Source organism: Argopecten irradians, chromosome 5 (assembly GCF_041381155.1).
Source record: "Argopecten irradians isolate NY chromosome 5, Ai_NY, whole genome shotgun sequence".
NCBI lineage: Eukaryota > Metazoa > Mollusca > Bivalvia > Pectinida > Pectinidae > Argopecten > Argopecten irradians.
This window is the reverse complement of record NC_091138.1, coordinates 18,304,210-18,332,032: the sequence shown is the minus strand read 5'-3', so window position 1 is coordinate 18,332,032 and position 27,823 is coordinate 18,304,210. Positions and strand designations below refer to the sequence as shown.

Here is a 27,823-nt window from a genome sequence, read left to right as displayed (position 1 = left end):
TATTTCACCAAAGACGTTTTTTAGTTTGTTTTCTACTGTATACGTTGTGATAAAAGTCAAATGACCTTAAACAAATATTTTCGTGAAATATAAAGGAAAAGGTGAACATATTAGGAAATTAAATTTTATTCTAGAGCACAATGGAATAGAAAAAAAAAATCTGTAGAAAGATTTACTTTGTAATCCCAAACATCCATGTCCATCCATCATCCTACAATGTCATACAAGACATTCATTTAGAAATTTTATTTTTTGCTTCGCCTGAAGATGATTTTTTCAAGAGCCATCATTGGAGCTTCAAATGCCAAAGAGGCTACGATGGACACAGGGATAGATAACATCAATGATCCAAGGAATATGAAAGTCTGGAAAATAAAACACAAAAAAAGTTGTTACTATCAAGAGAAATATATTGTGTGAAAGATTTGTATTACCTGTTGCGTCATATCTACAGTGAATGTCATTAAATGATAGCCCTATCCCCCTATAAAGTGTGCTGAATGCGTGTTGTAGAAGACTAGTATAAACGGTAAGTCATAATTTTCATAAAATCACATAGTTCAGTGATATCTTTATTGCACTATAATAAGTGTATTAATGTTACATAGAAATGTAAAACGTAATTATACAATATATAAAATGTTGCAATTTTAGACATTCTAGATGTAATAAGCTGTGACAGTATCCAGAATGAACATGGATATACCCGACAATGAAATACAAGCAAATATTTACAATAGTTGTATTTGCATTTGTTCTTAACTTCGAAACGAATAAGGAATTGAAGTTGATCTCGATATACTGTTTAAAACTACTTACGAATTGTAAAGTTGTTGCGTAAAGTGGTTGTCGTAGGGTCTGTATGTAATACGAAATGACGAGTAGATGTGTCAGATAAATACAGTAGCTGAGTCTACCAAGAGGGACGAACAGCTTCCACGAGAGAAAGTCGTTTATGATGCCTTGAAAAACAGGTGTAATTCTTTAATCACATGGCCAAACGACTTTATAGCGACATTGAATACAAAGATAAGTGCCAATTCATTATTCATGCCATGAAAAAATTAAACGATTTTTTGTATTTTGTATAGGACTCAATTTCATATTAAGAAAAACGAACGTAAGATTTTTCACATTATAAAAACGTTTCTCCCATTGTTCAGTCAGGAATTCGTCAAATGCACACGGTCTAAAATAAGGCACATGAGTATTTCACTTTTACAAAAGTAAATATTTCTACAGAAAAAAAAACATAATTCATCAATTTTAATCACAGTTTTCATATTTGTCGTTAGATGATTGTTCTATATGTAACATTATACATTGTGATTGAAAAAATCCTGATTTGTATTTGCATGTGGCGTTTGCGTAATATTCAACTATTACACTGTGGTGAATACCGAATTTCTATTAATTAGCGTTATCATAATGCAATTATGAAAAACATAATTTCAAGGACGTACTATGTTCATATTGGTTTGTAAAAAATGATTTTCCATCGTGTCATATGGTTAAAATACAAATAAAACAACTTTGTCAGAAAACTTACCTCCATTACCGGTGACACAGGCGAAGATAACCCAGCAGACACACATTCCCCACACAGAGCGGTGTACGGCGTTATACAGGGCGTTAACACCATTACTCCAGGTATGACCATGGACGGGGCCATTGATACCATACACCACCAGACAGGCTGTCACGGCAAAAGCTATCCATATCAATAAGTTGATTCCCTGATGGAGTCATAAATTGCAATATAGTAGTAAAATATCAGAATCATGAAAATATTTGAATTTGAAGCCCATAATGCAGTGAAAATTTACACTATTTTTATTGTCATTTTTCCTTGTGTAATTAATACAAACTTTATTACGTAGTGTTAGTATATGTATTCTAGACTACTGCAACATTTAGGCACTTCCGTTTTATGAGGAATGTCAAGGCCAATCTCAAATGTTTCCAGTTTTTTAATTAGTTACAGTTTGAAATATTATCGAAACCGGGAAACACAACAAATTTCTGAATTGAGGATTTTGGCCTTTAGTTGAGCGCTCGCCCCTGTGAGGAAGGCTCTGGGTTATGTCCCCTGGCCGAGACACACTAAAGTCTATAAAAGTGGTAGTGTCTGCTCCTGCTTAGCGCTCAGCATAACGGGAGTGGGACGAGTGGTTCGCCCGTTGTCAGTATAATGTGACCGGGTGGGGTGTGTTGCTTGGTGTCTTCGGCGGCATGCTTCAGTGATATAGCACTATAAAAAGGGCAACAGTTCCACTATACAAGAAGACAACACGAATATACCGCAGTCTCCCAAAACACGCACCTCGCACAACATACACACAAGCACTGCATACATGGGAGGCCGTCCTTACATGACCATAGCTGTTAATAGGACGTTAATTAATCAAACAAACAAACAAAATTTTACCTTCGGTATTTTGTACTGTCCGTTAGTCCGGTAGATGATGTACCCGGTTACTATACCGACGATGTACGGTCCCATACGACACCAAGGAACTACGTAGTAGTCGTAAAAGTAATGGGTCATATCTGCCCTAGATAATTAAAAAAGAAAATCATTGTAAGTATTCGGATTCTGAAAATGTACTTTATTTTGTAATATTACATTTTATTATTGCTTATTATATGAATGCTTATCTTATTTTAACGCACCATATTATACGGGAAAGCGCTAATTAATGTTATGCTAATGTATGTTAGTATACGGTAGGTAATAAACAACAACCTTGATCATCACTTTATGTTGATTACAGACATCGGTAATCCTACTTTATAGGTATGGCAATGGAATTAATAATTTACCTATAAATTCAAATTATTCATTTCCAACCTCTATATGTTGGTAACTCTAGGATGATGGAGGTAAATTCTCGAAATATTGATACGAGTGATTTTGTGGGTGTTTTATTTCTCTTATCAATCAAGTATTATCAAAATGATCCTTGTGAACATAATCAATTATATATACAAATATCCTTGTGAAAATGACAAGCTGGTAAAATTTTTCTTTCCAAACAGCATCCACACAGTAGCAGTTACGTGAAGTATATTACTGATATTACAACTTACATTAAATTATCAGCCGAGAACGAAGCCACATCCAGCTCGTAACGGCTCGATACTACGGCAGTTGCTATAGTGATCCCCAACAAGGCTAAACTGTTGACAAAAAGTCCTATCTTCTTGGAGCTGAAATGATAATATAGAGAACCAGAACTGACATTCTGTGAAACAGGTATGATAAATATAGCTTTGACACATAAGGTATATGATATGATATGATTTGACTTAAAAAAGTAATAAAAATGAATAAGTTTAAAGAAACACTAATGAATGAAATGAGAACGATCTTGTTATATTTATAATTGTATATGATTCCTACACACCATTATTAACCACAGGTCACTTACAAGTATAACGGCACCAGAAGGAGTGGGCTCACCACGTAGAACTGCATGTCGTTGGCCAGATACCAGGCCCAACCAAAACACTGAAAAAAAGACATATTTCGTTTTTCAGTATCTATATAATTATGACTGTCATCAATCTAGTAAAGAGCAGACTTCAATTGTAAAGGAGCGGGTTTGTGTGCAGTTTTAAACACAGCCTCTGTCACTCAGCTGACGCAGCATGCTTAATTGGCTCAATCGGTACAGCCGTAGTTTTCTACATTGATTCCTTTCGGGGCACACGACAGAAATGCTTAATTTTCCCTGTTCTTCTACATTGGCGCCAAACCACGACAGGTGGTTTGAGGGTCTCAGGCAGAGGTATAGTGTAAAAAGGATCGGGTCGGTTTAGTTTTGTACATTGTGCTAAATATGGTTTGTCAATCACCTTTTGTTTTTGTTTTCTTTTAGCAAAATATATGAAAGCTTTTATTGCTAAAATAGAACAGATACTTAACTTAGCCACCACTGTGACCTACGTTTTAAAAATTCTAATAAATTTTCTGAACTGAACGTAACAAACCCAATATTTACATGCAAAAACTGCAGAATAATATTATTTCTATTCTAACATTTAATTAATTAGGACTTACACAATGAAAATGTGAATTAAGAATCTATCATTTGACCTCTGAAATGACCATGAGCGCAGAAAAAATAGGATATTCTGACTAGCAAACAATATGCAGCTGACCCTAAGGTATCTTCATGCAAAATATTTTGCTTATCACTGAGTTGCCGTTAAACGGCCCAAAGTGATACCCCTTATTTGGTACGCGGAATAGTGAGAAATGGTTGAATCATCTAGACCCTTAAAGCCTAATTGCGAGAAATTATTTCATCGTTTTAGTTCAAATGCCGAAAATTTTGACCCGCGAAAATAACCACCTACGTATGTTGTGGTATTCCTCGTTTTATGTATTTACCATTTCTTTATTTCTATATAAATTGTTGATATAGAGAAGGTTCGTCCACCAAGTATCTTTACAAAATGGTTCTATTCCTTCTTTAGCCCAGAAAGGTCCATCGCCCAGGTACCGGAATAGGGACATGTCCAAAAATAGCACCAACATATACGCCGGCGTAAGCCTTTTAAATATAGAAAGACCAAAGGTCAATACAAATCATATCACAAAGCCAATCAAGATTTAACTGTAGATACGACAGATGGGGCTTTATTAGCAATATGATAAAACTTAATTGTTCCAAATGATTTCGATTGCTATCACAGACCTCTATGCAGCTATTTTGCCATTTGGTGAGATCAAATAATTTGACTATGAATTTTTGTTTTATGTCTTCCTTTGCCGATAGATAATACTTTTTTGTTCTGATAATGTGTTAGAGTGATTGTTCTAATCTTTTATTAGGACTGTTTGTTACAATTGAATACAAAAAAATTAATTATTACATAGGACAGGTGGAAAAACTCAATATACAATATATACTTACTATTCTCAAAAGAAATTCCTATCAGTTTGGTACTAGAAGCTGGAATTTTATGTGCATGTTATCAAAATGTCTCACTCCTAATATCATCCATATGTCCACAATACATGATATATCAAAAGTTACTGACCTCCAAAAACGGTGGAAGTAGAACATGAACCAGTTGATTCGTCCCTTCTCCCTCTTCATCTCCTTCATAAACAGGTAAGATACCAGTAGTCCACTGTAACCAAGTGAAAAACTGACAATTGAAAATGACGTACGTAACAGAAATTAAATTTGTTAAATATTCTATGGTACTTTTTTGAAAATTTGAGCTTAAGTCGCGGATAGAAATATCGTCGTCAGACTATGTTCTCAGTAACGTATACAACAAAGGACTATGTATAGTTTGGGCTCTTCATGGCCCACACATCTATCGCTATTTTGAAGTATTAAGAAAATAAATTGTTGTATTTTATATATTAAGTTTATCTCTAATTCAATTATTATGACTGTTTTCTGATTTTGCTGCCTTATTTTCCATGATAACTATCCGAAATATGCATTGCGTAAGAAAATATTGTAATTGTAATCTAAGAATCAATAACATGCAAAATCAATATGAAGATACGCTCCATGTTCTTTACAAATCGACAATTTCCACATTTCATACTGTATGTATATTTAGGTTGGTTACCATAGCAACTTCAATGGTAAACAACAACCATACCTAACATATCAAAGATTTATTCGTCATTCTCAATTTCAATTGAATCAATAAATAACAGTTTTGAAAACTTGACAATTTTTCAATTGAATCAATAAATAACAGTTTTGAAAACTTGACAATTTTTCAATTGAATCAATAAATAACAGTTTTGAAAACTTGACAATTTCGTTTAAGGGCCAAAAAGGACAAATTAGACTGTGTCATTGTGTTATTTTTACATATAACATACCACAAACATCATTTCCAGACTGATTTTTTAATCGCTTGTACATACAATTAACTTAATACATAATACCCTTCTTACAGATCTTTACGGTTTATGAGTAATCTAATTGTATTTGATTTGGACATATATTCGCGACCCGGTGAAATACACTGACAACAAGTCCCATTACATAAGTTATATGTGACGGCGACGGCGAAAATGGGGTCAGATGAGGAAAATTGACAAATTGAGTTTTATACATTTTTTGCAAGCTTACATTATAAATTATGTAAATCCAAAAAATTAGGTCTCTATGTGGTACGGTTATGGAGAAAAATTTGTTTGTTTACCTGTATCACTTCACTGAACACAGAAAACACAAAAGTCAAATAACGTCATAAAAGTATAATATTTGCAACACATAACAAAAGGGATATATTGACATGTCAATACTTTTGAAATACAACATATATTTCAAAACCAAACAAATATTTTATGTTATCCCTTCTTAATTACGAAAAATAAATTGTCCATATCATTTTAAAACGTCGTTACACGTACAAATGTATATACATCAAAGGGAGATAATCTAATGTCAAAATTTTTGAAAGAATTCAAAATCTAAATATTAACTCCAAAGCCATAAATATTGAAATGATCACACTTCTTAAATGTTTGATAGATCATGAAGCTAGCAAAATAATAACATTCAGTAAAATATTGGAATAATTACTGAGAATTGGTAGAAATAGGCTGGAAAAGTCAGGTAAAAATGGAAAAGGAAGTGGGAGGGGGCCGTTTAAATCACACCGATTTATATATATACATGTAAAATTCATATGCACACAGCCTTACTTCACTTCCCTACATCAGTACTAATTTTGTGTCTAATATATTAGTAATATTGATCCTCAATTACTTTTAATTTCCAACTTTAAAATCAGTCTAAGTTTAATAGTACTAGTATATCCACTAGGAATAGATAAAAATTGGGAGACAGTCAATAAAAACAAACAGTGAAGGCTACTTAGTGTTAATAATCGGTTGTAAAATCACATTCAATGATCGGTTTAGGACAACCTACTAATTATCAATTTTGAATTTGGATTACATTTATAGAAAACTTTTTTTATATTTATGTATTCAACCTTTTATTTTCTCTGAAGAATTTTAGAAAGATATCTTGTGGCAACGGTTCAACGAAGTGTTTTTTTTAATTCAAATTATTGTTTATCTAACATGTCTAAGACATTTTGAGAAAATTTGTTTTACACCAATATACAAATAATAAAGGTTCAGAACAATATAAAATAAGCACAAGTTATCTCCCATTTTAATAATTGATTATTGAATTTCATAATCGATAGTCTTTAGGAAAATCATAATCGATCGATCATCAATTAAAAACAATAATCAGTCCAACACTAGGTGGTAGAATCAAAGGTTATGTGTATATATACATATACATCTAAAGACAAAAAGTTCTGTTGTCAAAAGGAATATCCGCTCACAAATTCCTACATAAAATAAACTTATTTCCATCACTACAGATCTTTTGAAGACAAGACACGCCTTACAAATGTGAACAATGTAATATAGCAGTCATTTTCATCGTAAAAGTAACAGTAGCATGGAACATTTGGTACTTGGTTGCTTTCTGTCAGATCCATTTCTGACTTTGGTACAGTGGGTTTTGGACAGGTAATGTTTTTTGAACTTTCACTTTTACAAAATTCCCTAATATTGTCATATAAGTACCATTGTCTAGAAGGATCTAGTCCTTTTGACACAATTTCCTCTGGTTCATCTTCTGCAGATGGAAGGATTTCCTTTCTCTTAAGTAGATTGACTGACACTGGAAGTGAGTCACCGACTTCCTTACACAACACTTCACCTGGCTTTGTAGATTCCACAAGAAAATGGTGGTATTTTGTCAGGTTTTTCAATGGCTTGAAGTATTGTTTCAGGTAACACTTCCAGTCCCTAAAGATGACTGGTTTTTCCTCATCTTGAACCAACTGTGGAATATTGTGTCCACTCCGTGATGAAGTTGTAACTGTGCGAGCAACCTCCTCTAAACTTTCAGCATTACTAGATCTCCAGCGCAATTTCCACACACCAAAATGCCAGTCAGGATCAAACTTTGTATGGCCAGCAATCATCATCGAGTACTGGATACCAACATGAAGACCTGTTTATACAATAAAACAAAAAATGAGTTCATTGTTCTACAAAAAACTTTAAAAATTACCATTAGAAGGAAATTATAGGTACTACTGCTATACAATATCAATATAAAAAAAATATTTATAATTAATTGTTGCAAATCTATAATAAGTTCCAAATTTGAATATTTTAATTTGATCTTTTGAGAAACAAACTATTTAAATTGTAGACTGATTGATGACTAAAATAGTAAAAACTGAAAGTCAGTGACTAATCTATACATATATTAAACCTCCCCACCCAATCTCAAGGTATTCATGTAGTTCTAATGCTACAAATTAATCAGGTCATGATGTGGTATTGACTTTTAAATCTCAAATGTCTGAAATATGAAATTCCATCATTGTATTGCACAATTTGGTTTATTAAAACAGGAAAATGTCATAATTCTATATATGGAGAAATGAAAATTTTAAGATCAGCATATATACATACAAAATTGTGGATGAAGCCTAACAAACCTATGAAGGGGACTTACCAACTATCACCCTCCAAAGGGCATACCACAACACAATGTTGTTTTTATTCTGTCCACTGCAGTTGTCAAAATGGATGTTGGCGATCTCTTCTCCATGTCCATGATGATGAAAATAGTGATGGACCATGCTGATAACTGAGTTAGCTCCCTTTCCTACTCCTGAACTTTCAGCCTCATCCACCAAATAGAAAACTAGCTGTCCTGTTGAATAATTACAATGTATTGATCAAGTAAAGGAGTACTGTAGTTAATTCCTACCAGTTTCATTGGCAATATCAACAAATGTGTACCACTGGAATCATCACTGTCACTCAATTTTTAATTGAAATCTCATATCATTAAAGGAAATTTTCAATAAAAAGGTGTTTAAGGTAAATGATATACATGTAATTTAGATTACCAATAATTGATTATGTTTGATTTGATTTAATTTGCAAATCATAAAACTGATGTATTTTAAAGATCAATTAATTAATTGGTTTTATGATTATCTTAAGCTTATTAAAGTAAAACTCGGGGGTTAATTACCTGAACCTTCCGAGCAGATTCCAAAGACACTGCATTTCCTTGGTGTCTTAAAGAAGATTGGACCAACTTGTTGAGCATGATGGGGAAAATGAACTTGTGCGAAATCCCAGGAATAGTGGAAAGCACCATCAACTGTACAGAGTGAATTGCCTACAAAGAAATAAAGACAACCGTATACATTTCTACATAACATGAGCATTACTACATCAAGTATATTTGTTTTTTTTTTATATATAATTAATTTGATAAATACATTTGTTCTTAAAAATCAAATACATTGTACATGTAGTTAAGTTTAATTGAAATCAAATAAGATTTCATTATGAACATTCAGATTTTTTCCCAATTCATGAATAAAAATTTAAAGGTTTTTTATGTAAAAAAAATTGAAAGGCATTTCATGTAATATTATATACCCCGGTATGTATACACGAGTGGTCTTTATCTTAACATTCTAGTCTACTGAAAGCTAGGCTGAAAAGCTGTAATAGCAGACTTGGAACCTGTTTAAAATAATAATCTATATAAACTTTGAATAATTCTGATATGCTTTATTTAAAGATGTCTATCTGAAGAATCTATTGCTCAGCAAAAAATGTAAATATTAATTTGTATTTCATTATTATTAATTACCTGTTGTCTTCTCTGCTTCTGACAATAACTTGAACTTTTCTTTACTCTCTGTGCACTGCTTTCTGTATACATCTCTCTGTTGTTTTGCCTGACTTATATGAGTACAGTATTCCTCCAAGACTTGTTTCTTTTCATCATCATTTATTGAACCAGTAGCAGATAATTTCAATGAAAAAATTTGGCAAGAGTTACACAAGTCTGTACATGGTTTCATGACTGTGATATATGGGCATAGATCATGCCATACTCTTTGGAAGGTGCGTAGACTCACTCGTCTATAATTCATTTTGCCGGCCAGTGAATCAAACTTTTCAAAAATGTCCATGGCAGTTGTATCCGAGGGAAGAAGAAGCACTTTTTCAGACCTGTAATTTGGTAATCTTCCCGGAATAGGCAATGCATTGTCTCTAGCAAATTTTGACAAGAATGTCTTGATATTCTGTCTGTCTTGTACAGAGAGAGCATTATGCGGAGCTTTTCCAGAATTTCCATGTTTTCGTGGCATCAAACCAACAGTATCTAGTGACTTACTAATTGCCTGTAATTTGTTCTTGCTGATGCCATGAATAAAACAAAATGTAGTTCTACAAACACGGATTCCATTGAAATAAAACTCCTGATATGGTCGCTCTCGTTCCTTTATCTTGTGTTTCTTAGATTGGGTATGACTGCCAGATTTATGATGAGCAAATAGCTCAGCCTTAACAGTAATATCTAGTTCATCATGTGTTAATTGGTGACAATGTTCTCTAAATTAAAATGCCGATTCTAAGTCTATTTTTACACTACATGCTTCTCCACCATACACTTTACAGCCACATGTGTCATTACGAAATTTTGCCTGTGCTATATATTCAATAGTGTCACATTCAGTGGGATCTGTTGAAACAAATACAACATCATTATCATCTGATGACTTATCGGACTCGTAATTACACTCGTCTTCACTGGAATCTGACGAAAGTTCTCTGAAAGCATCGGCGCTACCCTCGGATGATGTGTACAGTCTTGAATAATAAAGTTGATCAACAGTCTCTATTTCATCTATAAATGGTTTATCCTGATTCAAAATAATTTCTGCTGGAATGCTACAACAACTATTGTTCGTTGCAGTAGATAGTTGACTCATTTTAATGATTCAAGTCTAACATGATTTCGTGCCATGGTACATTAATTCAAACTGTCGAATACGTATAAGCTTACGTATGATACGCGTTTCACAACATCGCGAAGTATAAAGTGATACTACTTTAACTACTCAGTTTGAACGTTCCTTCATTAATATAACATCGTATCTCACCTACCGGGCTTGGTTTTCATTGATCAAGTAATCATCATTGCAGATTACACACTATGACAATTCAGAGAGATGTAAACGTACGTGTTGTTGTCATTACGCCACTAAGAAACTAACTAGAGTGATCTCCCGTAAACACCGGGTGCGTTCGGGTCCGTGCTTCTATAAATATGCGTAAGCTTGTGTCATCTTTGGGATTCCAGTATATTAACAATGCACATTTATTATTTTGAAACAAAACAATTAACTCATGAGCCAATATAATAAGTAACACATTTAATTCAGTGTCGTATTTTATTTAACACATCATGTCTTCACAGCAGTTATCAAGTTTGTCGGCAAGAAGCAAAGATAATTGGATCTGCCGATCGAAGAATAAAAGAATTTACGAGATCAAACAGTTGTTTATTACTGTTGATAAACAAAGTAATAAATTGACTTTAATTATATTGTACATTTCATGGTGTCCAAGCTTATGTGTTGCTAGACTAGTCAATATATTGTGTGAAAAAAAATAATAAAAAGTCTTCGATCACGTCACAGAAAAATACAGCAAAATGTCTCGTGATTTTAGACGGCTTTTTCTCAGAATGAGGCTTGCCGCATCTGTACCCATTTTCGCAGTCGCCGTCACATATACGACCTACCTTAGAGTAAAAAATGAGTCCACAGATAGGAGGGCATTGACCATTGGCATTGACGACCAATTGCTTATGAATTCTCTTATAAAAGTAGGATTCTCTGTAAAGAGGTGATATGATTAAAATAAAGTCAATATGTAGAATTGCTCAAAAGTTCTCTTATAAAAGTAGGATTCTCTGTAAATAGGTGATATGATAAAAATAAACAGTCATTAGCTAATGTAGAATAATTGTGTAATATACTGGTCAGGAAATTCTAGGTTACTTGTACTTGTTTGTTTGATTAATTAACGTCCTATTAACAGCTATGGCCATGTAAGGTCGGTATCCCATGTATGCGGTGTGTTGCGTGCAAGTTGTGCGAGGTGCGTGTTTTGGGAGACTGTGGTATATTCATGTTGTGTATTCTTCTACAGTGGAACTGTTGCCCTTTTTATAGTGCTATATCACTGAAGCATGCCTCCGAGGACACCAAGCAACACACCCCACCCGGTCGCATAATCCTGACAACGGGCGAACCAGTAGTCCCACTCCTTGAGCGCTCAACTCGAGGCCAAATGTGAGACGGTGCCAAGGGAGGCATTAGGAAAGATAAAGTCCGATAGAAAGAAGAGTAAAGATAAGATCCTAAATTTAGTCGCCTTTTACGATCATGCAATAGGGGCAGCAGGTACAATCCTAACGCCCTACCTGCTTGTACAATAGATATGTTAGATCAGCCACTTCAAACCAAAATCTCTCAAATTTTAAACAAAATCAGTCATCCTGGTGTCAATGTATTACTATTTTTAACTTTTTCATTAGTATAGTTATATAAAAAAAAGTCCTTTTTTCCACTGCACTGCTCTCGGTCTTTATTTGAACATGAATTAAATGATACATATAGCCTTTTTTGAACATGTGATACTGTTGAAAGTTTAATACTTTATAACCAATTTCAGTTAATTGCTATTTTAGTTGTTGTCTTATTCAAAACCAATACTTACGCATAGTGTTTAGAGCAGAAGAAAATGAATGTCCTAGAACTACCCATGTGATACTGATGAATCGGATACCGTTGATGGCACTGAGAGCTCCACCTCCTTGTTCTGTGCTGATCAGCTTCTTACCATTGGTGTACACAGAAAATGTCATGGCAAGTTTCGCCAGGATTCCTTAAAAATAAAATAATTAAATGGATGATTATTTGAGTCCGGACCACAGAACGATTTCTCCTTACAGAACATCTCGTTCTATTCCTCTTGTTAATTTCCCGCAGACTGCTTAATATATATAGTTACTCGATTTTGGAATAATATAGGATAACATTCCTTACTTAGTAATGGTTAGTAGAGTTAGCACATTCCCAAATACATGTAGCTTGTCCCAACAAAGGTAAAGACAATGATTTTTAAAAAGAATCATGGTTTTAAAGATGCTCCACCGCTGACAAATGATATTTTTTTCTATCAAAAACAAGACCAGACGATTTCGTATTTTTCTTCAGGTATAAAAGTTACTTACTTTATACCATTACCACCATTGAAAAGTCTGAGCTTTTTATTTTACTTCAAGATAAAAATATTAAAAATAATTAATTGCATCCCGAAAAACTTCCGTGGCACTATATCCTATTTGGAATGCAATACTGATTGCGCATGCACCGAAAGCAAAATCATTTATTTTATATAATTTTTTGAGTTGATTAGACATATATATATACATGATTAAACATCAATTATTGTTCAAATGACGGGTACCATCTATGCTCTGTCGGCGGTGGAGCATCTTTAAGGCAAATGATTTTATTTTCATTTTAAATATTACTCCTATGATTTGCTGGTACATTTTTAACTTCTTCTCCAAAACTGATATTGACCTAATTTTCAAAATGCACAGGTGAACACAAAATGGTCAGTATAACTCTCACGACACCGAACCAGGGACAAAAAGAGCCAAATTCACTAAACTTTCAAAAAAAATTTTTTCTCCTTTATTATCTTTTCCTTTTCTATTTGAGACAAAGAAGTAATTCCAACTGTGTGGACAAAAATTGTCAAATTTTCGAGGCGATCAGCCCCTTTATCTCTCTCTATTTGATATATAATTTAATATTTTAACCAGCGTCGTGTTATTCTTCGTATTTTTCTTCCCTGTTTTCTTTGTGAAAAGAATGGGTTTTGTTTCAACTATAAATCTAATTACCATGAAAAGTCATATTAGCGATGTGGCTGAATGCGTTAATTTGTAAGAAAATTGTTTCGCGAAGTCATAATAACAAAATGGCTACTATTCGTTGCCTCTCCACAAGTGAAGATATGTCTTTTTTTTCAGTTTTAACGAAATATCTGTAAAATATTTTAGGTATGCCATGTAAAATTCAAATTAAATTTAACACCTTTTGGAAAAACGGATAATGGAAGACCAGCTTGATTGATTGAAATATGAGCATTATTTAATGCCATTCAATAGTGGTGCTAACGGAGTAAGACAGCGAGGCGTGTGGATACTGTAATGCACCCCATCAGAAAAAATAAAACATGTCTATATCTTAATGTTCAGGAAAACGTTAATGTAAAACAACATTTCTGTTGTCACCGTATAACAAGTGCCATTGTTGTTATCATTTATCATACGTGTTACGGTTATCTGGTTTACATATCATGCAGTCAGAAATGTATCTATTACCTGGTTGTGTTGGTGTTTTTGGTTTCTCAGCCACATCTCCATTAACCTGGTATTTACTCTCCGGAGAAGTTCCATTCTCATGCGGGACTGTCTTGGTAGATTTCCTCTGGTGGTGATTGTACAAAACATCGAACAGAGTCGATAGGAGCATCAGGACACCAAACACACCACATACTGTACTATAGGAGACACATGTCAAATAACAGAGATTAGTACATCGTACTGTACGAGGACAAATATCAGGTTACAGAGATTAGTAAAAATATCAGATCATGGAGATTAGTACATTGTACTGTACGGGGACAAATGTAAGATCAGAGAGATTAGTACAAATATCAGACCAGAGAGATTAGTTCATTGTACTGTACGGGGACAAATATCAGATCAGAGAGATAAACAAATTGTACTGCAGGGGAACAAATATATCACAAAAGATTAGTACATTGTACTGTACGGGGACAAATATCAGATCACAGAGATTAGCACATTGTACTGTAGGGGGACAAATATCAGATCACAGAGATTAGTAAATTGTACTGTAGGGAGACATATATCAGATCACAGAGATTAGTAAATTGTACTGTAGGGAGACATATATCAGATCACAGAGATTAGTACATTGTACTGTACGGGGACAAATATCAGATCACAGAGATTAGTACATTGTAATGTACGAGGACAAATATCGGATCACAGATATTTGTAAATTGTACTGTAGGGAGACATATATCGGATCACAGAGATTAATAAATTGTACTGTACGGGGACAAATATCATATCAGAGATTAGTACATTGTACTGTACGGGGACAAATATCGGATCACAGAGATTACCACATTGTGCTGTAGGGGGGGGGACAAATATTAGATCACAGAGATTAGTAAATTGTACTGTAGGGGGACAAATATCAGATCACAGAGATTAGCACATTGTACTGTAGGGGGACAAATATCAGGTCAGAGAGATTAGCACATTGTACTGTATAGAGACAAACATGGGATCATAAAGATAGGACGTTTTACTGTATGGGGACAAATATCAGGTCAGAGAGATAAGCACATTGTACTGTAGGGGGGACAAATATATCACAAAGATTAATACATTGTACTGTAGGTGAACAAATATATTACAAAGATTAGTACATTTTGCCATAGGGGGGCAAATATATCACAGAGATTAGTACATTGTAATGTTTGAGGACAAATATATCAGTGATTAGCACAATGTATTGTATGAGACAAATATTCGTCCGTTGACTTGGCGTTTTCGATGGCTTGCTTCTGTGATACAGTGATATATTGCTATAACAAACTCCATGGACCAGAAGAAATAATTTGTTATAACAAAATAAAATTTCGCTAAAGAGTTAATGAAACTACGTTAATTAAAGGCATAGGCCAACTCACCCAATTGCACCCCAAATCAACGTAGTTACCATGCTAACTCACAAATTTCAAGTCGGCAAAAATGTTTTCTTTGGCAGATTTTCCATTATCGACAATTAATTGTATACTTGTTGGATAGTATTTGATTTTCTATGAACCTATATTGGTAACTATGCATACTTATTGATAATAACTGTTGTAAGTTGTATTCACTAACAAGATTGGTTTGTTGTACGATGACTTACACATATACGGTCAAATCTGCCATTCGACCAGCTCTGTATCAAGGCAACTACGAATTAAGGACACTCCCGCCTTGCAAGGTGCCAAAATGGTACAATTTCAACACAATCTTCCCTATGTTTAAAAACCACCTGACTAAAAAAAGACCACATTCCACCCGTTCATTGGGTGGTTTTTATGGACATTTGACTTATTTTGTTTATATATATATATATGAATATAAGTCTTACAATCCTCCTATAGCCAAATCGTCGTACTCGGCACGTTCTGAACATACAGTTGCGGAAGTTTGGAGGCTATTCTCTCCCAGAGGCAATAAACCCAGAGCTAAAAAATAATACCAAATATAACTCAGACAATATCTAACAGTAACAAGAGCTGATTGATTGGAGAGAATTTATATAGGCTTTGCCTGTTATTTAATCCATTTGACTTGTAACATCTTTGTCAATAAAATTTGTTGAAATGAAATGAAACAAGAGCTGTTGGAGAACAGCAAAGCTCGCCTATCCAGAAGAAGTTGATGTTCAAGTATTTACTATTTAAACATGGAAATAGTTTGGTCCCAAATTGGTTGTATTATCACGTTCAGCATCCATACACATTAGGAAAATAAAATCATAAACATTTATGATGACTTAAGCTTAAACAATAGACAAAATAGAAACTTGCTCAAAAACTTTAACGTGGAAATATGACAAATTAACAGACTCAAAAAAACCCTAAAGGGCCCCAAATTGGTTGTATTATCACGTTCAGCATCCATACACATTAGGAAAATAAAATCATAAACATTTATGATGACTTAAGCCTAAACAATTGACGAAAGAGAAACTTGCTCAAAAACTTTAACGTGAAATGGGACGCCAACGCTGACGCCCGGGTGACAACATTAGCTCCCCCTATTCTTCGAATAGGCGAGCTAAAAAACACGTTCTACCAAAGTGGACTTATCAAAATTAAGAAAGGTGAAACATTTAATATATATTTTAACATAAAAATTCTGATATTGACTGCATTATTCGTATTAAGTGCATACGCCACATAGAATACTTTGATCGGTGAGAGAAAAGTTTTTTTTTAAATTTTTTTAAAGCCATACGCCTTGCATAGTTGTAGCTAAACGGACTTACTGGTATTCAAAACGGTGTTGATTTCCATAGCAGTACAGCTATCCGGCATACACACGCCCAGATGTAAGTTCGCTGCCGCCGCCATCGGGAATAGGTCCCCCTATTTGATTGTAAAATTGTAAAATAACAAAGTTATGAATTTTTAGGAGGCGATTATAATATACATACTCAATACACCTGCTTACATGATTAAAATGCTGAGGTTAAAGGTTTTTAGTGGGTAATTACAGAAACAGTATGACATTTCATAACAATAACATTATTGCAGTAACTTTTTAGGTCACCTGAGACGAAGTCTCAAGTGACCTATTCTAATCGCCTTTTGTCCGTCGTCGTGCGTCGTATGTCCGTAAACAATTTACATTTTCGACTTCTTCTCCAAAACTGCTGAATCAATTTCAATGAAATTTTGCACAAACCTTCTAAGGTATAAGGCCAATCAAAATTGTGAATTATATGGTCCCCACCCCCAGGGGGCTGTGGGAGAGGCCAAAAGGGGTAAAATTGAGTAAAATTTCAAAAATCTTCTTCTCTACTCATAGATGTAGAATCAAATACTTTTCATAAATAGAAAGGTCTTAAGGTCCTTTACAAAAATTGTGAATTATATGACCCTGGGGTCTCTAGTTTCCCCCTGGGGAGGGGGTTAATTTTACTGTATTTTATATTGGGAAAACACATTTTTGCGCATTATTTGGTCATTTGTAATAGGAAATGAGTCAAATGTTGTCAGAATTATCAGTATGAGAAGGCCATTTAATCCTATTAACAAATTTTCAATGACTGACCCCCAGGGGCCTTAGGTGCGGGGTCAAAATGGGTCAAATAGGCTAAAACTTCAAAAATCTTCTGAAATTCTGGAAATAGTAGAATCAAATACTTTTCATCAATAGAAAGGTCTTAAGGTCCTTTACAAAAATTGTGAATTATATGACCCTGGGGTCTCACTTTTCCTCCCTGGGGAGGGGGTCAAGTTTACTATAGTTTATATAGGGAAAACACATTTATGAGCATGTTTTGCTCAATTTTCATTGGAAACGAGTCAAACTTGGTTAGAATTATTCGCCTGAGATAGCATTTTAATATCATATCCACATTGGTCCTGGCCGACCCCCTGGTGGCAGAAGGGCGGGGCTAAAAAAAGGGTCAAATAGGCTAAAACTTCAAAAATCTTCTTCTGAAATTCTGGAAATGGTAGAATCAAATACTTTTCATAAATAGAAAGGTCTTAAGGTCCTTTACAAAAATTGTGAATTATATGACCCTGATGTCTCACGTTTCCCCCTGGGGAGGGGGTCAAGTTTACAATAGTTTATATAGGGAAAACACATTTATGAGCATTTTTTGCTCAATTTTCATTGGAAACGAGTCAAACTTGGTTAGAATTATTAGCCTGAGATAGCATTTTAATATCATATCCATATTGGTCCAGGCCGACCCCCTGGGGGCAGAGAGGCGGGGCCAAAAAAGGTCAAATAGGCTAAAACTTCAAAAATATTCTTTTAAAATTCTTGAAATGGTATAATCAAATACACTTTATAGATGAAAAGGTCTTAAAGTTTGTTTATAAAAATTGTTAATTATATGACCCTGGAATGTCCTGTTTCCCCTTGGGGAGGGGGTCAAGTTCACTATAGTTTATATAGGAAAAACACATTAATGAACATTTTTTGCTCAATTTTCATAGGAAATGAGTCAAACTTGGTTAGAATTATTAGCCTGAGATAGCATTTTAATATCATATCCACTTTTGTCCTGGCCGACCTCCTGGGGGCAGAGGGGCGGGGCTAAAAAGGGGTAAAAATGATTAAAATTTCAAAAAATACCTCTAAGTTCACAGGTTTGATGGAAGCAAATACTCTTCATAGTCTAAAATTCAAATTTATAAATCACTGACCAACTTCAAGGCCCAGCATATGGTGTTTATATGTCTTTAATTTGTTTCGTTATTTGTTTCATTATAAATTCTAACTCAGGTGACCGTTAAGGCCCATGGGCCTCTTGTTTGTATGATTATTAATTATTTCTTTGTAATCTATGGAAAAATGCGTGAAATTTTTACTGTCTTCGTTTAATGCATTTTGTTATGCGAGTCAATACTCGCGAATAGAAGTAATATGATTAATTGATTACATCTCGGAGTGAGTCCGTCGAATCGTGCTAAAATTCTTAATACTGCAAAATACATCTGTGGTAGGTGTATTTCTGAAAATGTCAGTGTTTGTTACAGGATAAGTCAACATTGCAGGTGAAAAGAGGAAGTAACTAGTGTTCACGAGATTCTTTATGTGTATTAATTAGTTATTGAAGACGTATAGGTAGGGCGTTAGAATTGTACCTGCTGCCCCTATTGCATGATCGTAAAAGGCGACTAAATTTAGGATCTTATCTTTTCTCTTCTTCCTAACTGACTTATCTTTCCTAATGCCTCCCTTGGCACCGCCTCACTTTTGGCCTTGAGTTGAGCGTTCGCCCCTGTGAGGAAGGCTCTGGGTTCTGTCCCCTGGCCGAGACACACCAAAGTCTATAAAAGTGGTAGTTTCTGCTCCTGCTTAGCGTTCAGCATACAGGGAGTGGGACGACTGGTTCGCCCGTTGTCAGTATAATGTGACCGGGTGGGGTGTGTTGCTTGGTGTCTTCGGCGGCATGCTTCAGTGATATAGCACTATAAAAAGGGCAACAGTTCCACTGTACAAGAAGACACAACACGAACATACCGCAGTCTCCCAGTACACTCACCTCGCACAACATACAAGCAACACACCGCATACATGGGAGGCCGTCCTTACATGACCTTAGCTGTTAATAGGACGTTAATAAATCAAACAAAAAAGTATACGCAGCGAAATAAATGTTTTGTGTACAAGTACAAATTCAGCGCTTTATAACGGTTATTTATCACTTACCAAAATGGATGCGAGGGAGATAGTAGCTGTACAGTATTGTCCATCAAACTTCTCGGCAGCATTCACACTCAGACACTCGTCATATGAACCTGACCAGAACAGGTTCCCGTCCATCAATCCAGACGACAGTTTCCCTGTGGCATCTATCACTGTAACAGGAAATATTTGGTATCTCACTAATTGACGTACAATCAGGAGATACATCAGGAAGGACATGCTTTTTTTCAAGAAGCTAAATGTCCTGGAATATCCTTTGAACGCGAAATTCGTAGGAACGCCACATACAAAAGGTGCTTTATAGTATCAGTCGTTTCCAGAATTTAATTAGGTTCATGCAATATATATGAGATGATGGCCGAAAGCGCACTGACGAAATTGTGTTACTAGTAACACGTTTTCGTCAGCAAAATATGTACGTACAAATTTTGCATCAAAAACCTGTTGTTATAAGGATGCTATAGTACATGTAGTACGTTTTCGTCAACAAAAAATGTACGTAAATATTTTGTTGACGGAAACCTATTGTTATGATTAACAAGATGCCCAAGAGGCCTTGACGGTAACCTGAGTACTGATACAGAAAGAACATTGCAAAGTTGGTTCAAATCTGTAAAACGTATTTACTAATTTGAATAAACTTTAAAGTTGAACCTTCGTATTAGAATTTTCATTTTTTGTTTATAATTTTGACAGTTAGTGTATTATGTTACCGAACCTTATGCTTAAAATTCCAAATTGCTTTGCCAACATTAAACAACAAAACCAAACTAGAAGTCAGTCAGTGTCAGTGATTTTATAAATTCACTTTTTAATCTTTGAAGATTATTTGGTTCCATCAAACCTGTGAATTCAGAAGATTTTTGAAAGGACCTCTTTCACGAACAATGGAAATTTGCCCACGAACCAATTTTATTAAAACTAAATGTTACATGTAGCAACATTAAAGCAAACCCTTGAAATACGTTTAAAAATTCAAAAGGTCCCAGGGGCCTGTGCTGTGGCCAAATTAATGTTGTCCAGTATAGGTGTATGACAGGGTTCCCTTTTTGATCCAAAAAGTTATCAAAATAATGTTTTATGTCATTAAACTGTATTATTTTCTGAAGAGTATAAATAATTACATATTATGATCACAAATATGTAGGCAAAATGGGACAAATAAAATTTTGGCTAAATTTTAAAGATCGAAAATATCGAAACTTTGGGTATTATTTTCGGCCATGTCAATTATTAACAATGGTGATTCACCAACTTCGTGTTTGAGTGCACCAAAAATATTTTTTTTTAAAAGTTGGCTCATTACCTGAAGTAAATATTGTGAAAATTTCAGAAAAATTGTGGACCGGTAAATTTGTCGTTTAAAGGTCTTAATGAGGCAAGGTCTTTTTTAGCAGTATTACACCGTGGTTGCACCACGGCCCTTTTCAATCATAAAATTGAGAAAACAAAGAAACTAATTTCTTAATCTTATTTAATACTCATTAGTTACATTAGATTTAAATTAATATATGATTTTATAACCTATATATTGTAGAATAATCAAAATATTGAATCACAGTAACAAAGTATTTCGGAATATTTAGGGCATTATCATTCACTTTTCAAGCTAGATGATGATTGCAACTGCATTCTCAGAAATGTTATTTTTATTTACAGCTGAAAGGCATGTAAAGTAAAATAATAACAAAATCTAGAAAAAAATGGGTGGGAGTAGATTATTAAGTAAGAGAATTAAGTTTTTACCAATTTTCACACATCCCGTATATTAGTGCATATATGTAGTATATTGTTGTGTTTTTTTTCTTCAAAATATTGTGCTTTCAAAGTGTTGGCAATGGCACCAAATCACACCATTACAAGTTTTTGTTTAAAAAAACATAGACAAATTGATATATGATTTTTTTTCGTTCAAAAATGTATTAATTTTACCATATAAGTATTTCTTAGCAGTTTAATATTTAGATTGTTCAGAACATTTTGTGATCAATCAACTGAAGTTTGATTTCGAGTTTTTTTTTTTAATTTTCTATAGAATTTTCATGAATTCCATAAAAGTTAACTAAGATTTTTTTCAGTTGAAAAAATAACAGCATCTATTATGGTTAATGAAACAGTCAAAAGTTTTTGAGGTCCACAGTTTTATTTTTCATAATTAGCTTTGTGTATCGTAAACACATCATACTATCAATCAAAATGGCATAAGGTTTATCATTTCAGGTAAAAAATGATTTTATAAGAAATTTGGTTATCACAACATGAATTATACATGTCAGGGGGATCCAAATAAATAAATTTATACGTGACACAAAGCTAAGTAACATAAAGTATATGCAATACATGCGTTTAAATGATTTCCAGTTTGATCAGACACTCTCATTTCCTGTTTGACTGTTTCTCCATTATCTCTGTACGATTAATACCATATCCGCCAATTAAGATTTTTAGAGATGTTTTTGTCCATACGGATTACTTTACAATTACTTATAAAACTCATATAATTCTAAACTCAAGGTCAGTTTATATAGTATTGAATAAAACGGTTTCATCGCCACACACTCTTTACCACGGTGATATACACCATGTTCATGTACTGTGATCGAAGCCTTTCTTTTGTGTCTTATTACTCAGTAAAGCTGTTTAATTTTCTAATTATATAATAATACTAACATGGAATTCAAATATGATTATTGACAATAAAGATAAATCAAGTTTTGATGATCTACTTACAGGTAATGTCTATTTTCATTATTAAAACTGCTACATTCAGTTAGTTTTTTTGCATGATTAAAGAAGTATTTGCCATTAATGTATCTAAATCTGAAATGATACATCAATGAGTTTCCCGAAAAAAAATAAACTTAAAATCTAAAACGATATGTTAAAGTGATGAGATTTACATTTTTAGCATGAATCAACATAAATGTTAATCAGAAGTGTTAGCCCTACAAATAATTGAACTACTGTAGGTTTGTAACATGACCCGTGTAACCTGGTAACTCTTCCCTCTCAAACCACACAGTTACAGAATCCCATTTTAATCACTCTCTTCACTGTAAATATGCTTTATAATAACAAATTAAATCATTAGAACAGGACATATTAGTGAAGCTACTTCAAATGCAAAACAGCTCATTGGTGTCATAAAACACCCAAATGTTTTGTAATTTTGATTATGTAAAACTTAATTTTTCTACAAAGTATCACTAAATAAATCAATTTGAAATCATATCAAGCGTTACAGATGAGTATTGGATTATACATTAATGTTGACACCGTTAGATTCGTGATAAATGATCCAAAATAAGCATATTCTTAACATTATGTAACGTTACTAAAAATAGACCATGCTATATTATAACCTTTAAACAACAAATTTACCGGTCCACAATTTTTCTGAAATTTTCATAATATTCACTTCAGGTAATGAGCCAATTTTTTAGAAAATATTTTTGGTGCACTCAAACTGGAAGTGGGTGAATCACCATTGTTAATAATTGACATGGCCGAAAATAACACCCAAAATTTTATTTGTCCCATATTGCCTACATATTTGTGATCATAATATGTAATTATTTATACTCTTCAGAAAATAATACAGTTTTATGACATAAAACATTATTTTTTATACCATTTTGGATCAAAAAGGGAACCCTATCATACACCTCTACTGGGCAACATTAATTTGGCCATAGCACAGGCCCCTGGGACCTTTTGAATTTTTTAACGTATTTCAAGGGTTTGTATTTATATTGCTACATATTACATTTAATTTCAATAAAATTGGTTCATGGGCAAAATTCCATTGTTCGTGAAAGAGGTCCTTTTAGCTATTTTGGCCCCGCCCCTCTGCCCCAACGGGGTCGGTCAGGAAAATCTGAGATCCCAGGGCCATGAAATTCACACGTTTTGTAAAGGGCCTTAAGACCTTTCAATCTATGAAGAGTATTTGGTTCTAACGAATCTGTGAATTCAGAAGAATATAACATACTGTGAATTTTGCACAATTTTTTTCTTTCAAAATAGGACTATAACTTTTAATTTTTGAAAGGTTTACCTTTTCTATACTCAGTATGTCATTTTAATTTGGAATATATTTTTACCATAATGTCCTTCAAAGAATGATTTTTGTGTCCTCCTGTAATTATTATCATTATTATTATAAAATATCCTTCAAATAATGATTTCATATGTCCTTCTATATTGATCATCATTATTATTATTTAATTACGCAAACAATCCAATTTACTATGCAGTATTACTGTAACAATAAGTATTGTTATTATGTGTGAATGTTGAAAATATCCTCATAAAAGAGCAGAGAGTGGTGCAAGTTAGGTGAATATGGTGTTCCTTATGAGTAAATGTGTTTGGTTTTTTCCCGAATGAAACGGAATGAAAGTCTCCCTTCTGACCATTTTATGTAAGAGTTGTCTCTCTTGATATATTTTTAAACTGTTGTGGAAGTTAATTAAATTGACTTCATTGCATATAATTTTTTTGAGTGGATGAGACGAATGATTGAAATGTATGCAAGCGCACATTCTTAATACATCTGTTATTAGGTAAGAGAGAAGAGCGAGATAAATTTGATCTAAAATATAACAAATATGGAAATTGAATGAGAGCCCTAGATATGTGAATGGGAAATGTATTGTTATTTACATGTATTACTGAATAAAATAATATTTTTGAAAAAAGAAATCAGAAGAAAGATATTTGAATAGTAACCCAATATGACCAGTTTTGGCCCCGCCCTTCTGGCTAATAATTCTAACCCAGTTTGACTTATTTCCAATGAAAAATAAGCAAATAAAGTTCATAAATGTGTGTTTCCTATATAAACTATAGTAAACTTGACCACCTCCCCAGGGGGAAACATGAGACCCCAGGGTCATATAATTCACAAATTTTGTGGAGGGCCTCGAGACCTTTCTTTCTATGAAGAGGTTTTGATTCTACCAAATCTGTGAGTGGAGAAGAAGATTTTTGAAATTTTAGTCAATTTTACCCCTTTTGGTCCCTCCCACAGCCCCCTTGGGGTCATATAATTCACAATTTTGATTGGCCTTATACCTTAGAAGGTTTCTACAAAGTTTCATTGAAATTGCTTCAGCTGTTTTAGAGAAGAAGTCGAAAATGTAAATTGTTTACAAACACATAACGGATGACAACGGTCAAAAGGCGATTAGAATAGGTCACTTCGTCTCAGGTGACCTAAAATCCGCTGAATCCATATTCCAATTACCGTTCCTTCGTTCTGTGATTGTTATATGATGACTTTACCCGATAAGAGCATGGTATCAAAAGCAAAACGCGACGTTTACTTTACACCCAGTGCGACTTATTCTAGTGCCATTCTTAGAACTATGTGGGTATAGATTATTTCGAGACTCACCTAACCCCCCTTTTCCTAATTTTTATAGCGAAATATAGGCAAGTATAAAGGAGTACTACGAAAAGTACTATTTTTTACCATGTAAATGTGACGGGTATATATATAAACAAGAAGCCCATGGACCTTAACTGTCACCTGATATTTGATACAAATTGGTTGTCATTTACTAGCCAACTGATGTCTTTTGTTCATGAAATAGGAACATAGATCTAATAGGTCTACATACACAGTTGCATTAAGATTGGTGCATACTAACTCACACTATCTTGTTCACATATTTAAGGTTCCATATTTATTATCACAAAGGGCAATAACTCCGAAATTAAGTCCGATATCTTTCCAATGTTAATCTACATACAAAGTTAAATTAAGATGGGTGACCACCCGGTCACATTATACTGACAATGGGCGAACCAGTTCTGTCCCCTTGCCGAGACACACCAAAGTCTTAAAAGTGGTAGTTTGTGCTCCTGCTTTACGCTCAGCATACAGGGAGTGCGACGATTGGTTCGCCCGTTGTCAGTATAATGTGACCGGGTGGGGTGTGCTGCTTGGTGTGTTCGACGGCATTGTTCAGTGATATAGCACTATAAAAGGGCAATAGTTCCACTATAAAAGACACAGCACGAAAATACCAGTCTCCCAAAACACGCACCTCGCACTTTACACACGCTACACACTGCATACATTGGATTTGTTTGTTTGTTTGATTTATTAACGTCCTATTAACAGCTATGGTCATGTAAGGACGGCCTCCCATGTATGCGGGTGTGTTGCGTGTATGTTGTGCGAGGTGCGTGTTTTGGGAGACTGCGGTATATTCATGTTGTGTCTTGTATAGTGGAACTGTTGCCCTTTTTATAGTGCTATATCACTGAAGCATGCCGCCGAAGACACCAAGCAACACACCCCACCCGGTCACATTATACTGACAACGGGCAAACCAGTCGTCCCACTCCCTGTATGCTGAACGCTAAGCAGGAGCAGAAACTACCACTTTTATAGACTTTGGTGTGTCTCGGCTAGGGGACAGAACCCAGAGCCTTCCTCACATGGGCGAACGCTCAACTCAAGGCCAAAAGTGAGGCGGTGCCAAGGGAGGCATTAGGAAAGATAAAGTCAGTTAGGAAGAAGAGAAAAGATAAGATCCTAAATTTAGTCGCCTTTTACGATCATGCAATAGGGGCAGCAGGTACAATTCTAACGCCCTACCTGCAGGGCCTATTGGAGCAGGTGACCCCTTACCTTTTCACGTTACCAGCGTTTTTGCACTGTAAACATTCTTGTTTTATTTTATGTATATTTACTTGTATTGCCCTTTGTGTTGCTATCTTCTTGCAGCATGCCGTCATAGACAACAAAGTATGCGTAGCATACATTATAGTGACAACAGGCAAACAGGTAAACCTTAAACAATATTATTAACATTCTACATAAGATTCTCCTCTGTTGAACACGGAACATGTAAACGATCACTAATAGGTAAATTTATGTGGATTGACATTGTTTTGTGGAAATACTTACTTTTGATCGCCCATTGTTCCCTTTTCATTAGCTCCGAGACAATGAACTGTAGATGATCGTAACATTGAGGAGAGATGTCATGTTCCAAATCATTAGTGGAATTCCGTAGTTCATTGGGAATGTTCACGAGCTGTCCGGCAAACTGAGAAAGGCCTTGAAGGTTGCTGGAAGCAGGGCCTAGAAACTTAAGTACATTCTGTAGATTTTCTGGTGTCATAATTGATATAGGGAACGACACATTGTTAGCCTTAATGAAGCTACCTATTTGTTTCTGAATCGTGTTGGAGACCTGAAAATTTTCAAGAAATTTTTGTATATTTTCGACAAAAACTGAGGGGTTTGATGTGTCATTATTCACAGTTGCCTGGGAAATCCCCGGAGTCGGGAGGTAGGTTGTTCCTGTATTCGCTGAAGACGCGGCAGCCGGGTTTGTGGTTCCTTTATTTGCTGAAGATGCAGCAGCCTGGTATGTTGTTCCCGTATTCGTTGGTATCACTGGTGCTGTACTAGGAAAAGTACTTTGGCTGACTACACGTCCAGATTTACTTGTACTTCCATCACTTGTTCCTATGCCGTTAACGACACTACTTAGTACTGACACTAGAAAACAAGCGAATATGGTTCTTACATGTAATGTCATTTTCCCAATATTTTATTCTTCGGGTACAATTACCATGATCGGATAAACGACGGTTGTTGATGTACTCCGGTTACAGCCGTCTGCACCAACAGGCAATGAGACAACAAGTACGGTTACATATATCTATATTTAAATATGAACTAACTCAGAGGTGATAACGCTTCAAATGACATTTACATGGTGTACGATGGCCGAGAAATGACCATGTAGGGTTTGGTTTATCAGGTTCTATGCAATATGGTGTGTGTGTGTAAGTATCCATTGTTCAGGAGGATACCCGGTATGTTATAT

At 34.5% G+C, this 27,823-nt stretch overlaps 2 protein-coding genes across 2 annotated transcripts; both read right to left on the bottom strand.

Annotated features, from left to right (window-relative positions):
* Positions 1-106: 106 nt before the first annotated feature.
* Positions 107-27,670, bottom strand: LOC138323087 (nose resistant to fluoxetine protein 6-like). The gene is made up of 15 exons (XM_069267434.1): positions 26,893-27,670; positions 19,974-20,122; positions 17,068-17,167; positions 16,165-16,261; positions 14,307-14,485; positions 12,626-12,793; positions 11,646-11,739; positions 5,050-5,142; positions 4,397-4,559; positions 3,432-3,511; positions 3,091-3,210; positions 2,429-2,555; positions 1,550-1,736; positions 820-962; positions 107-365 (listed from the first exon to the last, which is right to left on the bottom strand). The coding sequence occupies exons 1-15, from the start codon at positions 27,530-27,532 to the stop codon at positions 246-248; spliced, it is 2,460 nt and encodes an 819-aa protein (XP_069123535.1). The 5' UTR covers positions 27,533-27,670; the 3' UTR covers positions 107-245.
* On the bottom strand, positions 5,189-11,639 carry LOC138323093 (uncharacterized). Its single transcript, XM_069267441.1, is given in 4 exon segments — positions 5,189-8,027; positions 8,541-8,741; positions 9,069-9,218; positions 9,702-11,639. Coding segments are annotated over 4 exon segments (2,127 nt in total). The 5' UTR covers positions 10,831-11,639; the 3' UTR covers positions 5,189-7,380.
* Positions 27,671-27,823: the final 153 nt, after the last annotated feature.